We start from the raw sequence: 16922 nt of genomic DNA, 5'->3' as shown, positions 1-16922 counted from the left end.
TTCCTTTTTCACAGCAGCCACATACCGTTTTGACATTTTCATTGAGCTGTCTACCACAGCTCCAAGAACTCTTCCTTAGTCAGTCACCACCATCTTGGATTCCATCAAGGTATATGTGGAATGGTGGGGGGATTGCCCCAACATTTAATTTTTGTAAACCGCCCAGAGAGCTTCAGCTATATTGGAAGGAAGGAAAGGAAAGGAACCTCTCGTGCAAGCACTGAGTCATTACTGACTCTTGGAGGGATGCCAGCTTTCGCTGAAGTTTTCTTGGCAGGCCTTATAGCGGGGTGGTTTGCCGTTGCCTTCCCCGGCCGTTATTACCTTTCCCTCAGCTAGCTGGGTACTCATTTTACCAACCTCGGGAGAATGGAAGGCTGAGTTGACCCGAACCGGCTGCCTGAAACCAGCTTCCGCTGGGATCGAACTCAGGCCGTGGGGAGAGTTTCAGCTGCAGAAACTGCTGCTTTACTGCTCTGCGCCACACGAGGCAGTATAGAAATGCAATAAATAAATAAATAAATAAATAAATAAATAAATAAATAAATAAAATAAACATACCTCACTTTACGCTTGCTTACATTTGAGCTGCATTCTCCCAGTTTGAAGTGGTCCTTTTGGAGTTCTTTGCAATCCCTTTTTGTTTTACCTTGGTTGGTTTAGTGGAGCCAGGGCACTTTTTTGGGTTAGCAGTGACATGGATTTTATCTGCCACCCCTTCAGACTTCCCTGTTTCCTCTGAGCTTAACTGCAATTCTCACAGTAGCTGAGGCGAAGGGGGGAAGATGAATTTTCCCAACAATAATATATTGTTCCCTTTTGTAATGTGAAGTATTTTGCAGAGACTTGAATGGGCAACTAAGACCCATTTGTTTTGCAAAAGACCTACTCCTGATTGGGGATGGAAACTACTAGAACTAGATCATTGATACAGCTGCATTTTTCGACTCTCCTTGGGGGCATGGCTCTGGGGACTGCTATGATGATTTACCACTACACCACTGTTTAACCACCCTAAGTAATTTGGTGTCATCAGCAAACCTGCCACCTCACAGCTCACTCCTAATTCCAGATCATTTATGAACAAGTTGAAAAGCTTTGGTCCCAATACACTGTTTACATCCCTCTATTGGGAGGATTTACCATTCATTGCTACTCTCTGCTTTCTGTTCTTTATGGAGTTACTGCTCCATAAGAGGACATCTCCTCTTATCCCATGACTGTTAGGTTTGCTCAGAAGTGTTCAATGAGGGACTTAGGGCCTTCCTAGATGAGGGTTTAGCCCAGTGTGAGGCCCGGGCTCCCTGCTGTGCATGCAGACGATGCACAGGGGATCCCGGGGTCAGGCCAAGCTAAACCCTCCCTTGACCCGGGATAACCGGATCCACTTGTGGCCTGGTTTTTCCGCAGCCCCAGGCTGAGCCCGGGGCTGCGGAAGGTCTAGCTAGTTCCGTGCCCATCAGGCTGGGGGGGAGATCACGAACGGGGGAGCATCGGGGGCATCGGACATGGCGAGTGGGCAAGCGAGCAGGGGTGGACAGGTGAGCGGGGGGGTGGACATGGCGAGTGGGGGTGGACATGGCGAGTGGGGGGTGGACATGGCGAGGGGCGAGTGAGGGGGAGAGCAGACGGGAGAGCGAGTGGGCGAGTGGGGGGCATCAGACATTGTGGGGGGGGAAATCGGGGGCAGGGAGAGTGGGGAACCCTTTTTTTTTAAAAAAAAAAGACTTACCTTATCGTTGGTGCACTCCTGCGCACATGGCCCCTTTAAGTTTTTTTAAAAATGGCTGATGCGACGGGGCTTTCCCTTACCCCGTCACATTTCACGTGTAGAAAGGGGCGACAGCCTGCACTAGCTGCAGCGTGGCCTCGCTCCTTCTCCTCTCCGGATTAACAGGTAGGTCTAGCAAGGCCCTCAGTCAAAGGCCTTTTGGAAGTCCAAGGAAGCAATTTCTACTAGAGCACCCCTGTCCACATGCTTATTGACACCCTCAAAGCACGCTAAAAGGTTAGGGAGACAACCTTTTGTGGAAGCACTTGATTTTGGGATCCAGGTCTGGTCTGAAATGAATCCATGGCAGGCCTTTGGGAGCCTCCAGGCACAATGCTTTAGCACAGTGCTCTTCAGCTGGTAGCACTTCGACCACCTGACATACTGTGTATTACCATCAGTTTAAAAGCACAACACTAGGGGTATGGAAGAGCCTCATGTGGCGCAGAGTGGTAAGCGGCAGTTACTGCTGCTGAAACTCTCCCCATGGCCTGAGTTTGATCCCAACGGAAGCTGGTTCTCAGGCAGCCGGCTCAGGTCGACTCAGCCTTCCATCCTTCCAAGGTCAGTAAAATGGGTACCCAGCTAGCTGGGGGAAAGGTAATCACGACTGGGGAAGGCAATGGCAAACCACCCCGCTGCAAAGTCTGCCAAGAAAACATCAGCGAAAGCAGGCGTCCCTCTAGGAGTCAGCAATGACTCAAGTGCTTTGCTCGAGAGGTTCCTTTCCTTAGGGGCATGGAAGCCAAAGGCCCTGCTGTAGCATTCACTTTACAGACTGGACCTTCCCCATGAAACAGGCGCACACGTTGGAGGAGAATGGATAGCTAGCTAGATGGGTGGGTGGTGCTTTTAGGGAAGCTGGGGAGCTATTTTGCCGTGTTTCCAGTGACCTTGGATGCAGTGCTTAAAGGGTCATAAATCCTCTCACATACTGGAAGCACATGTGACGCGACATGAAAATAGAGCATCTACAAAACCAGCTACAAAATGCTGCGCATACGTCTACCAAATACGTGCATCGTTAGTGGGGGTGGGGCTAGCTGGCACAACCCTGCCGCCCCTCATGCATGCCATGTGTGTGGCACTGTGTGTGGTACAGCAGGAAGAGGCCCATTTACAGAATGAAAACCACAGCAAGAGTATATTGGCCTCCTAGCCCTGGGATTGTCATCATCCCAATCCAAGGTGCGGACCCTGGATCCAATGCAGGGTTTGGATTACCTTTCCAACCGTTAAGGACATCCAGCAAACCAATGCATTTACTCTGGATTATTTCCAGATTCGACTCTGAACTGTTTACAAGGAGCTACTGTTAGGAAAACAGAGTGAGACAGCCTAATGCAGGTACAAACCCCTGTGTATATCTAATTCAGTTCTCTCCATCACAAGCATACTGCTGTAATGAAGAACGCCTCAACATTTGAAATTACAAAATTCACTACATTATAAAAGGATGTGTGATTGCCTTTCAGCTCTTGGAGTGGGCTGGCTGCTACTTCTTCTCCTTTCCTGGGTGTATCTTTCAAATGATTTGCATCTTACTATATGTATGCAGAACTGCTCCTAATTTAGTCCATCACAGCCTCTGTTGGAGAGGCAATGTTCTTCTCTTTCTGCCTAAACCGGTCCGATCCTAAAATAGCTTCTTAGAAACAAGAGATAAAATTGAAAAGCTGAATGATGTGCAGTCTCAAGTTTATAAAAGCTGCTGGGGAATCTTTCAGGATGAGACTCCATAAAAACAGGAGAGCTCTTTAGATGATGATGATGATGATGATGATGATGATGATGATGATGATTCAGGCAATGTAGAAATAAGCTGGCATCTGATAAAAGAGAATTTCATTTGTAAATGAAACATTTTTGAGAGCAGCCACTAGCAAAATCTTTCCTGTGAAGTAATGCAGCCCCAGCAAAACTCTTTAAAGAAACTGACAGAGGGGATTTGAAGGCAAAAATGCCACACGAGACTTCAGTTGCTAACGATATTTAGTGTGAACTACAAACAGTCTTCTATCCACATTTCTTTTGGTTGTGAAAATGCCTGAAGGCAAAGTTATTACAAAGGAACTCTGAAATTGCCCCACAGCGCCCTGTCTCTAAGATTATTCAGTACTGGATGTTTATTTACGAATAAGTATCCTGTGGGCTAGGAGAGTCTCAGATTGGGAGTGGGGAGGAGGGGGCAAGGATTTTCGAGGGGCAAAGGGCTCAAGCAGAGAGCAGGGCCGACGAGGCCCTGGCTCTGCCGCACCAGGATTGCTGCTTGGAGGAGGGAAAGGAAGTCGTTCCCATTGGGACACATTCACACCCCAAAAAATGTTAGAGGGGGAGGAGAACAGAAACAGGTAGCCTCATTCAAATACAGACCAGGAAGAAAACTGAAATGGAAATCCAGAGCAAAAGAGTCTCTGGCCTCAGCTAGACCTATGGGTCTAGCGTGATGAGGGGGAGGGGGGGTTAGGAGCTCGTAATATTTTTATCGCGAGATCTCCCCCTGTGTTTACACGTGACCCATGCTGGCCTCAGAGGGAGAGAATGTCGCACCCACCATTTTCCTTTTTTTAAAAAAGAAGAAGAAGATGCACACGAGCGATCGTGCACTCAAAGGTAGGGTGTTTTTTTAAACATATATATATATATATATATATATATATATATATATATATATATACCTTGCTCCCCCCCACCCCACCCCCAATGGGTGCAGAGCTCCTGAGGAGCTGTGCACCCCCGTGCACGGGTCCCTGCTCCTCACGAGTAACCGCAAGGAGCCGGTACAAACTGCGACGCCCACACACATGTTCTGTGGTCGCGGGATCAGCCCGAGATCGTGGAAAAGCAGGCTCAAAGGCTAGGGTGAGATCCTGGGGCAAGGGAGGGATGATCCCTCCCTGATGCCGGGATCCCCTGTGAGCAATGTGAACACACAGTGATGATCCCGGCGATCACCCCAAGATATCGCCCCGTCTAGCTATGGCTTCTGTCTCCCATTAAATTTCCTGGGAAATCCACCTTAAATACCATCTTTCAGTGACAACATTTTAAAAATGTAGCAATGCACCCCCAATACTGCATGCCTATCAGAGACAGGGATGCAGGGCAGGGGGATCACAGCCCCATAATTTAAGCTTGCCAGAGGTTGAAATCCTGCCCCAGTTGTAGCAAACCACTACTAGCTGTCACTAGTGCAGGATGAATTTGGGGGTGTTGCTCTGTATTTCCTACACCGCGGACACTAATGTTCTATGTCTCAGACGCCAACATGCCCAATTGGCCCCACACCCCATGCGGCATTCATGTGAAAGGGGGCTAGCATGCATTCAGAAGAACACATGGAGAACATAAGAGCTGGATTAGACCAAGGGCTTTGCTAGACGAGGGGTTAGCCCAGACTGATACCCAGGATCACCCCTGTGCACAGGGGATCCCGGGTTTAGGCAGGGGTCAACCCTCACTTGCCTCAGGGTAATGGTCTCCACTTGTAGCCCGGTATTTTCGCAGTCCCAGGCTGAGCCCGTTCCGCAGCTTTTCCCGGCTATGCAGTTTACTCACGTGTAGCCGGGAGCAGCCATGCACGGGGCAGGGGAAGAGATCGCAGCCGGGGGGAAGATCATGGCCGGGGCGGGGGGAGCGGGGAAACCTTTTTTTAAAAAAAGTTACCTTTGTCGATCGTGCGGTCCTACGCAGCCGGCCCTTTAAAAATGAAAAAAATGGCAGATGCGACAGAGCTTTCCTTTAGCCCATCGCGTCTGACATATAGACTGGGGCGACAGCCCACGCTAGCTGCAGCGCGGGCTCACCCCTCCTCCCGACCGGACTTTCAGGTAGGTCTAGCAAAGGCCCAAGTGTCTATCTAGTCCAGCATCCTGTTCATACAGTGGCCGACCAGTTGCCCACAGGAAACCCACAAGCAGGACATGAGTGCACATAGTTCCCCTCCATGCAAGTGGGAGCAGGCAGGTATGTATTGGTGAGTTATCTCTGATTGCTCTGTGTACATATATGTAAAAATTCTGAGTGGAGGGGGTGGGGTAAAAAGGAAAATCTTCTCTCTAGATTTTCATGGGCCTCCATTAGAAATCCCATGAATCTCCTCTGACAGTACTACCTCACCAAACATTCCTTCTCATTTAAAGTTGTGCCTTTGATTTCTTCTTGATGTATGCAGCATTTCTGATACGTTGCATTTTATTTTATTATCAGCTTTGCTAGGCTGATACCATTTTGATTCCTTCTGCCACCGCCTGCTGTGGTTCAAAGCAAGAGCCTGGCATCTCGCAGCAGGCAGAGAAGGAGGGGCGGTAGTCGGAACAGAAGCACACTTTGCTTTGCACTCCGTAGCAGGCCAAGGCTAATACAGTGAGGCAGGCTTACTGTAGAGAATTTCCCACTCCAGGGCCCTGCTTGCCCGTGATTCCAGACAGGTGGTAATAATCATTTACTCTTCCAAATGTAAGTTACAGGTGGAATCGTAGTTGATTTTCCTCACTCTTGGCGATGTTGCACTTTTTCTGCCTGTTCATCCAGCTGTGTTCTTTCCACACCAGTGAGCATGACATGGCTACCGTGGGTGTGGAAAATCCAGTTCACCTAAACAGTCATTTGAAGCTCAGCACTCATTCACTGTATGGAGATTTTTTTTAAAGATGGGGTGAAATTCCTTTCTGGTCACAACCGTTTTGGCAAGATGGCTAGTGACAGTGACCACAGAGCATTTTTATTTATTTTTTAATGGATTATATAGTTATTGCAGTGCTGTGGCGCTGTAGCACTCTTTCATACAGTGGCCTGGGCACTCTCTTGTTACAATTTCACTTTTTAAAATTGCAGTTCCAGTCCTCATTTTGTCATTATCTGTCTAGTATTGAAAATACATTATCCCAAAATACTAAAGAATAAAAGAGTATAAAAACGTATGAAGTTCTGTCCACCAACTGGGGGCATTTCAGGCAGTCATCTTTACCATATTTCTATTATTTATTTTATTTATTACATTTTTATACCGCCCAATAGCCGAAGCTCTCTGGGCAGTTTGCAAAACTTAAAACCATAATCAAACAACCAACAGGTTAAAAACACAAATACAAAATACAGTATAAAAAGCACAACCAGGATAAAACCACGCAGCAAAAATTGATATAAGATTAAAATACAGAGTTAGAACAGTAAAGTTTAAATTTAAGTTAAAATTAAGTGTTAAAATACTGAGAGAATAAAAAGGTCTTTAGCTGGCGACGAAAGGAGTACAGTGTAGGCGCCAGGCGGACCTCTCTGGAGAGCTCGTTCCACAGCCAGGGTGCCACAGCAGAGAAAGCCCTCCTCCTAGTAGCCACCTGCCTCACTTCCTTTGGCAGAGGCTCACGGAGAAGGGCCCCTGTGGATGATCTTAAGGTCTGGGCAGGTACATATGAGAGGAGGTGTTCTTTCAAATACCCTGGCCCCAAACCATTTAGGGCTTTGAATGTTAGTACCAGCACTTTGAATTGGGCCCGGACCTGGACTGGCAGCCAATGAAGTTGTAAAAGGACCGGCATAATGTGGTGTCGTCGGCCAGATGCAAACATATGCTTCTGTGAAGACAATGACGGAAAAAGAGCTGTGTGAACTACCAAAGCACCCTTTACAATGATTTCCAGTATAGTGGAGGCACTAACATCACTACAAACCCTATCCAAGGCTACTTTCTCCATGAGAATAGTTCAGTGGCCAAATTGACAGCATGAACTGCCATTCCATCAGCCACAACAACAACACATTTATTTCTTACCTGCCTCTCCATTTTGATCGAGGCGGGGAACAACAGTAAATATAAAATACATAAAACTGAATTAAAACATAAGAAACCTTGTTAAAACATCCTAAAATTCCACTTGATAGGCCTCAATCAACTCAAAAATATGTAGAATTATGCCAATTATGTATAATTAATACAAACTACCTCTAGTCCTCCAACTCATAAATAACATATTTCGAAAAATTCCTATTATGCAGAATAAATTAGTATAGAAGACAAATGGACAGATGGTAGTGGAGCTAATATTCTACAATTTAAAAGAAAAAATACAGTAGGTCAAATATTCATGCAATGAGAAAACCATGCATTTGAATGTGAAGTATTTCAGATTTCTTTGGTTCCTTGAGTTAATGTTTCTTCAACATGTGGTGTGGGTGTGGGTGTGTTTTAAAGCTTGAATTGGTAGTCTTGCTATAAGGGTGATGATTTGCAAATGATGACTTCCAGTCTCAGATACTCGGCATGTACAGCTGAATATCCATCAAGGGGCTTTCCAGGTGACGTTAGCAATGTAACAGTTATCGCTCAAATTGCAGTTTGTCAATCAGGTGAGTTGTCAACACGAGAAGCAAAATAAATATATCCAGAACCACTGAAAAGCTTTGCTTACGAGTGTAGCTTTCAAGATGAACATGAATTATGCTCCAGGATAGCCTTTCCCAAGTTGGTGCCCTCGAAATATGTGGGACTACAACACTCATCATCCCCAGACAGCATTACCAGTGGTTGTACTTGATGGGGATTGTTGTCCAACAAAAATTAGAGTGGTCACCATATTAAAGAAATCTTAGTGGACTAATCATATCAGTTTTAGTTGATTGAATTAAATCTGCATCGACTAATATGCAAATACATGCAATCGTTTCGAAGGGGGAGAAGCATACTTCCTTTGTGTAGGATTAGTTACGCATATTGCAACAGCCATCACCTTAGAAGAGTCATTCCTTCCTGTGTGTAAGAGATGGGAGAATGTGTCTTCAAGGATGGTGCCTGTGGGTTTTATAAGTACTCGTTGCAAAATAAACATACAATGGGTGGGGCCTTCTCCAATATGGTACCATCCAGATGTTTTGGATTGCCGCTCTCCTAATCCCTAAATATACTGGGTGGGGCTGATGAGAGTTGTAGTCCAAAACATCTGGGACAGTGGGGCAGCTGGGGCTCAAGCTTGGGGCTGAAGTCCAGGGCCCACAGCTTAGGGGGCCTCCAGATGACCACCCAGAGAGCTGCAGATGATGAGCACATCAGAGCAAAAGAAGCAAACTCCATTTTATTCATGTAGTCATGATAGTGCTATGATTGAAGTGAGTTTAAAATGCAAAACTGCACAGGCTCAGAGTATGATTTTTTTAAAAAATCAGGATTGGTGACAAGTTTTATTGTTGCAGTTGTCCTGACATATCAGAAACGTGGAAGCCATTTTAAAGCATGGAATGGCATTTGGAAGGGGGAAGAGAAATATTAGTTGCATGCTTCACAACTGAAATGCTACACATGGCCATCAACAGGGAGCCCCCATAAGAGCATGAAGACCAATTTCTAAAATTACCTAACTGCACCACTGTCTGGAGGGCAACTTGTTGGAGAATGCTGGAAGCTAACCAGTTAAATTATGCTAACCAGTCAACTAAAGATTTGATTTAAATATAACTCCCTGAAACCCAAGGAATATAACAGTCCTGATGGATCAGACCCTAAGTAACTCTGTCCCAGTATTCTGTTTACAAGAATGGCTAGCCCGTCTCATAATAAACTGGACATGACGGCCATTCCCTGTTGTTCATTCCCAGCACATGCTATTGCCAAGTATGCTGCATGTGTAGATAGATGTTCCCTCTCGCTATCATAGCTAACAGCCATGGATAGTCTTATCTTCCATGAACTTGTCTAATCTCATTTGAAAGCCATTTAAGCTATCATCACATCTTGTGCCAGCAAATTGCATAAGTTCTGCTCTGTGTAAAAAAGTATGAGGACCAGCTCCAGCCTTAACCAGTAGCAGCACTCCTCTGATTGGTATTTATCTTATCGATGCCATGTGGCCACCATTTTAATTTCCACACAATACCCCAGGTATAGTGCCATTCTGGGGTATTGTGGGAAATTCAAATTACAGCTGCCTGGGCAGGTGGAGAGGGGAATTAAAGATGGTCCCTGGACAGGCATCAGCAGTGACCCCCAACTGAGGTGCTGAGGCCCTGGCAGCTTCCCAAAGATGCCACATGGTGAAGCCAAGCCTAAAAAGGATATATTTTGGTCTGTCCTGAATTTATAACTTCTAAAAGGATTTTGATAAAGTCCCTCGTGTGGTGCAGAATGGTAAGTGGCAGTTACTGCAGCCAAAACTCTCCCCACGACCTGAGTTCGATCCCAGCAGAAGCTGGTTCTCAGGCAGCTGGCTCAGGTCGACTCAGCCTTCCATCCTTCCGAGGTCGGTAAAATGAGCACCCAGCTAGCTGGGGGAAAGGTAACCATGACTGGGGAAGGCAATGGCAACCCACCCCGCTACAAAGTCTGCCAAGAAAACGTCAGCGAAAGCAGGCGCCCCTCTAGGAGTCAGTAACGACTCAAGTGCTTTGCACGAGAGGTTCCTTGCCTTGCCTTGCCTTTCCTCACCAAAGACTCCTGAGGAAACTTAGTAGTCATGAAATAAGGGGAGAGGTCCTCTTATGGATCAGTAACTGTGTATAGAACAGAAAGCACAGACTAGAAATAAATAGCATTATAGACTTGATGCCCTATAGGTCCCTTCCGTTCTAATGATAAACTCTCCCAATGGAAGGAAGTAAATAGTGAGGTCGCACAAGTTGAATTCTTTTCAACTTGTTCATAAACGATATGGAATTAGGAGTGAGCAGTGAAGTGGCCAAGTTTGCTGACGACACCAAATTATTTAAGGTGGTTAAAACAAAAAGAGATTGTGAGAAACTCCAAAGGGATCTCTCCAAGCTGGGAGAGTGGGCATCCAAATGGCAGATGCAGTTCAAGGTAAGCAACTGTAAGGTGATGCACGTTGGGGGCCAAAAAACCAACTTCAAGTATAACCTGATGGGATCTCAGCTGACAATTACTGACCAAGGAAGAGATCTTGGGGTTGTGGTGGACAGTTCGATGAAAATGTCAAGCCAGTGTGTGTCCGTTGTAAAGAAGGGAAACTGCATGTTAGGCATTATTAGAAATGGAATTGAGAATAAAACTGCCAGTATCATTACTGCCTTTATACAAATCGATGGTGCGACCACACTTATAATACTGAGTCCAGTTTTGGTCACCAAACCTAAAAATATATAGTGTAAAGCTGGAAAAAGTGCAGAAAAGAGCAACTAAAATGATCAAGGGCTGGAGCATCTCCCCTATGAGGGAAGGTTACAATGGCTGGGATTGTTTAGCTTGGAAAACAGGAGGCTAAGAGGAGACCTGATAAATGTGTACAAAATGATGCAAGGTGTGGAGAATGTGGTTAGGGAGACATTTTTCTCCCTCTCCCATAATACTAGAACCCGGGGTCATGCCATGAAGCTGATTGATGGGAGATTCAGGACAGATGATGCATCACATAATTAAACGATATAATTCACTATCACAAGATGTGGTGACGGCCACCAAATTGGATGGCTTTAAAAGGGGGTTGGATAAATTCCTAGAGGAGAAGGTTATCAATGGCTACTAGTCCTCATGGCTAAATGCTGTCTCCAGTATCAGAGGCAATAAGACTGTATACACTAGTTGCTGGGGAACATGGGTGGGAGGGTGCTTTTACACCGTGTCCTGCTTGTGGGTCCCTGGTCCACAGCTGGTTGGCCACTGTGTGAACAGAGTGCAAGATTAGATGGACGCCTGGTCTGATCCAGCGTGGCATTTCTTATGTTCTTATGTTCCTAGAGGTGGGCAACTTGCGGCCATCCAGATGCTACAACTCCCATGATCCCTCACCATTGGCTATGCTAGTTAGGACCGATAGAAGTTGTAGGCCATCTGGAGGACTACATATTGCCCATCCATGTTCTAAAGACTTTAAGGAAGGTTATATAACAATTAGTTCCTATGGAAACACATCACCGGAATATCCCAGCTATTAAAATTCTTTGTCTAGTCCAAGATTCAGGCCAGGTAAGGCCTCAGAGACAGGTGAGTCATAGGCCTTTGCTAGACCTACCTTAAAATCCGGGCGAGAGGAGGGGAGAGCCCGCGATGCAACTATCGCGGGCTGTTGCCCTAGTCTACACGTAAGGCGCAACAAGCTAAAGGAAAGACCTGTTGTGTCTGCCATTTTTTTTAAGATTTAAAGGGCTGGCTGCGCAGGAGCGCACGAATGACGAAAGGTAAGGTTGTGGTTTTTTTAAAAAAAAATAGATTTCCTGGCTCCCCCCACCTTGCCCCCGATGGGCGCAGCGCTCCTGGGCAGCGCTGCACCCTGTGTGCGGCTTCTCCCGGCTACGCGTAAGTAATTGCACAGAGCCAGGAAAAGCCATGCTCACAATCTCGGGCTCAGCCTGAGACTGTGGGAAAAATCGAGCTTAAAGGGGTAGGCTATATCCTGGGGCCAGGAAGGGTTGCTCCTTCCCTGAGCCCAGGATCCCCTGTGCATCATCTGGACTAACAAAGCCTGGTCTAGCAAAGGCCATATTCACAGAGATCTGATAGGACACTATAACAGTAAATATAGTCTTATTCGCAGGGCTAAGAAATATTTTTGTCTTGCTTATTGGTTTTGTTGTGGGTTGTGAGCAGGCATCAGCTCTAGATAGTTGGGCTTGCTGTGCCTGGAGGGTCTCATGCTAGCCCAGGCCATGTTTCACCCCATGTCCTGGGGCCTCATTTTGAGAGGGGACGATGTTGTTGCATGCTAACATCTTCCTCCTTTTTCCTCCCCCCACCCCCAATGCACACTTGCCATATACACACATCGCCCTATAAAAACTCTAAGCGGTATAACAATCCAGAAAATGAAAATGACAGCACAGCAATATCTTTCTCCATTCAAACTTTGCAAAGGAGGAAAACTGGGTTCCAAGCTCGGGCAATGCCCTTGTGGAATCATCTGAGTTTACACTCTCCCTCCATGCTCTTCTGATTGAATTTGGAGTGGGCTGTCCCTGCAGCTGCATTGAAGTCAAACAATGGATTGTGCCCACTGATAAAGCTAAACTGATTTTAGGTGTGTTAAACTGTTCTTTGCTCTGAGCAATCTTTTCTAGGGTGACCATATGGAAAGGAGGGCAGGGCTCCTGTATCTTTAACAGTTGTATAGAAAAGGGAATTTCAGCAGGTGCCATTTGTATGCATGCAGCACCTGGTGAAATTCCCTCTTCATCACACCAGTTAAAGTTACACTAGCTGTACTAGAGTGACCAGATTCAAAAGAGGGCAGGGCTCCTGCAGCTTTAACTGTTGTGATGAAGAGGGAATTTCACCAGGTTCCCCATATATACAAATGACACCTGCTGAAATTCCCTTTTCAATACAAGTGTTAAAGATACAGGAGCTCAGTCCTCCTTTCCAAATGGTCACCCTACGTTTGGAACCCAGCCTTCCTGCTTTGCAAAGTTTGAATGGAGATTGATATTGCTGTGCTGTCATTTTCTGAATTGTTATACCGCTTAGAGTTTTTATTTTTAAAGCAGAGTATAAAATTAAAAAATAACAGCAATATGAATCAGCTCCCTTCATTAAACCCAGGGAAGGTGATCTGGGTTTGAGAGGCTCTTTGAATGTATCAGGTCTTCCTCAACCAGAACAGATGGTTGGATTAGGGCACAGGAGGGAAATAGATATAAGTGAAGCTTATTTTTGACAATAATAAATAATAGCGTTATTAATGTGATTAATACTTTTTAGTATAGTATTATACTATACTCTCAATTAGCAATAATGAAGACCTGAATACCAGTTTCCTAATAGTCCTTTTAGAGGGTTCAGTCACGTAACCACCCCATTATCTGTGCCTTATTTGAACTTCTGCTGCCAATGAATTTAGTGGGAGGTTTCTATTCATTTTCATGTAACAACTTGCAAACGAGCCAAGCAATTATTGCTTTCGCCCCATCATCACCAAGATAAAAGCTTTAATTGCAGACAAAAAGTTAAACAATTGGATGTTTACTAAAAAAAATTACTTGAATGAATGTTTTTCAAAATCATTTGATATGCTGAAATTACTCATGCAAGATTAATACAAATGTTTCTAAATAAAGAGAATAGCCATAAAGTATATTACCCAGTAAATGCATTCATTAGTATTTAATTACGAGAAACTGCTATCAATTATTTAACATTGCTACAAATTGTTCAGAGAATGGATACATTTTTCCTCCACTATTAATATTTTCAATTACTAACTTTATGTACTTGTAGTTTCCCCCCCCCCCTCATGGGTGCTAATTTTCATGCAGCCTCTGTAATCTATTATTTTATTTGGTTTTAGTCTTAAATAGTTTTGTCTTAGGGATCACTGGAGTATAGATTAACTTGATTTTCTTCTGCTTTTCTCCAGTTGCACTGCTGAAATACAGGCTCTGGGTATCTCTTAATCACTTACAATCAGTCTTGGGAGAGTTGGCATATTTTTTTATTGCATAGACCACTGTTCTTCAGAATGTTCTAAATTACAACCAAAGAATGAAGATTCATTTAAAACTTTCTGTCCCATTGGTTCCGGTCTCACAACTCGTATTTATTGTTGGAGTGTGCCTTGCTTTGTCTAGATGAGGGATGGGGGAATGGAAAAACAGCGTAGCACCAGAGAAGCTCCCTTTATAGTTCAGATTTTTCAGCTTTACTTAGGACCAGTAGGGTTATGTCGGGAGGGGGGGGGCTCCTCAACTTCAGATTCCCTCTGGAAGAAAGGTCACTCTGGGAGTGTCTATGTGCTCTATTAGGTTTTTAAACTGCAGGAAACTGAGGGGAAGGGGTACACGAAAATAAGGGCACCGTTAGGCTTGTAACAGTAGAGCCAAGGGGTGAATTGCAAAAGAAAAAGAGGAGAATTCCACACCTCCTGCCTCGAGATGTGCTAATGAAATATCCAATGGACTACAAAGGAACTCTGGCAGAGCCTGGTTTGTTTGTTGAACACCTATTGGCAGAAATGGAAAACGGGAAACAAGATGGCCCAAGAATAGCTAAGTTCATTTCCCCATATATTGTTAACCCTACAGCTCAAGATTTTGGAAGCTGGGCTCCCACAACTGCATCCCCACACCAAGAGGGCACACAAAAAAATCTACCTTCTCACCCACACAGTAAAAGGGAAGCAGAATCACCCTTGAAGAAAGATGCCAAGAAGTTCTGGGACATTTTTATGTTGAAAACCCAGTCAAGGTCTGAAGAGATTGTCCTTCCAATCAAGACCAAAGAAATGTACCAGGAGACCTGTAGTACTCTTCCTTTTTCTCAGAGCATAGTACATGAGAACTGTGAGAAACTGCTGACAAAGAACAATCTGTGCCTTGGAAAATACAGTTCTTTCCATGTTCCTGGTCTGGAAGATCGCCTTTACACCTTCTGTTCTCACTGCTTGCCTACCAAGTTTTCCATGAACCATTTGGAGACGAGTTGCACTATGGCTGCTCCCGTTATCAATGTGGTTATGCTGGTAGAAGAATGCAAGTGTGAAGTTCAGAAAATGACAGAACCTGATATAGGATTTCTACACTGGGATCTGTATGCCAAGATGTAGATATATGCTCTATTAACCCCGTAGTGGCTGTGCAGTGGCGCTACATTGTTTATGTGACCCAGACATCAAGTCGCAGGCCACCTCAGGCTTTTACCCCCGAAACTGAACTTGTCCATGGTGTTGTTTGATTGTGACTTTTCCAGTTGCTCCGTTGTTGTTTTTCATCTGTGGCTTTGGTTTGGGGATGTTCCTAGGGGTGGATTGCAGTGCAGGGTACGCCCGGGAATTTGGGGCAAGGGACGGGGCGGGTGGCTGGCCTTGGCAAGCTAAACAGCCACCGGTGCTGAGGTTTTTCCTGTCCGGATAGCCCGCACTGCCTCCTGCCGTCTAGTTTTCTCGATTCCACCTTGCAACAGCAATGCTGCAGGAGTTTGAGGGAATCAGCCTACAAAGTGTCGCTGTACAGACACACACACACACACACACACACACACGTCTCAACCGACCCCAATTGCATCCTGCTGATGTGTTGGACTACAGTTCCCGTCATCTTCAGTCTGAGTGGACAATGCAGATGCTTGCTGGCAACGGTGGGAGTTGTAGTCCAGCACAAGCTTGATAAAGGCAGGTGCAGCTATTGCCTCAGGCTTAGCGCGGTCCCTGGGAAGCCCCTCAGGCCTCCTCATTGCAGCGTTTTCCATTCCCACTGAATTGTGAAACTCGATACTACTGTTGCTTTCCCTTGTTGTACTGTTTTTTAAGTCCTATTTTTCGATAGCTGATGGGGATTTTAGACATTGTACATCGCCTTCAGGGTGTCTTGTGGAAACAGCCAATAAATACATTTGGCAGGTAAAGATTGAACCTCCCAAAAGTTCAGTGCAGCACTGACAGCAGCCAGCTCTTGCTATGGCAGGGCCAAAATACCAGATGTAACCCAAATAGCTTAATTAGGGTGACCCTATGGAAAGGAGGACCGGGCGCCTGTAACTTTAACAGTTGTATTGAAAAGGGAATTTCAGCAGGTGTCATTTGTATGCATGCAGCACCTGGTGAAATTCCCTCTTCATCACCACAGTTCAAGCTGCAGGAGCCCTGCCCTAGAGTGACCAGATACAAAAGAGGACAGGGCTCCTGCAGCTTGAACTGTGGTGATGAAGAGGGAATTTCACCAAGTGCTGCATGGATACAAATGACACCTGCTGAAATTCCCTTTTCTATGCAACTGTTAAAGATACGGGAGCCCGGTCCTCCTTTTCATATGGCCACCATAGCTTAATGCTCTTACTGTTCATAAAAGCAAACTGCACAAAAGCCAGGAAACCACCAAACTACCATTGTTCAAGGGAAAGGGGTCGTGGCCATCTGGGGAACCCTGGAGGGGTCGATCAGGGCGCCAGGTGGGCTGGATCGGGCCTGCCAGTCTGAGCTTCAACTCCCCTGATCTTTAGGATACTAAAGACACAATCCTATGCATGTTTAGGCAGTAAAAAAGCTGTACAACTCCCAGCATGTCTCTAAGCCAATTTGCCTTCCCTCTTTCTCTTCTTGGGCCTAATCTACACCATGCAGGATATAGCACTATGAAAGCAGTATATAAAAGGCAGGAGCCACACTACTGCTTTTAGCGGTATTGAAGTGCACTGACAACTGTTGGGGCCCATTGACACAGACCATAAACCACTTTCATACTGCTATATCCTGCTTGTTTGGCTCCTGCCTTTTATATGCCG

At 45.5% G+C, this 16922-nt stretch overlaps 1 protein-coding gene across 1 annotated transcript; it reads left to right on the top strand.

Annotated features, from left to right (window-relative positions):
- The first annotated feature begins 11883 nt into the window (after nt 1-11883).
- On the top strand, nt 11884-15249 carry LOC134403193 (cerberus-like). The gene is made up of 2 exons (XM_063133300.1): nt 11884-11893; nt 14522-15249. Exons 1-2 carry the CDS (start codon nt 11884-11886, stop codon nt 15247-15249), a joined length of 738 nt encoding a protein of 245 aa, XP_062989370.1.
- Nucleotides 15250-16922: the final 1673 nt, after the last annotated feature.

This window comes from Elgaria multicarinata, chromosome 8 (genome assembly GCF_023053635.1).
Source record: "Elgaria multicarinata webbii isolate HBS135686 ecotype San Diego chromosome 8, rElgMul1.1.pri, whole genome shotgun sequence".
Lineage (NCBI taxonomy): Eukaryota > Metazoa > Chordata > Lepidosauria > Squamata > Anguidae > Elgaria > Elgaria multicarinata.
Note: the sequence above shows the minus strand (reverse complement) of the source record. Positions and strands in the feature narration are given on the sequence as shown.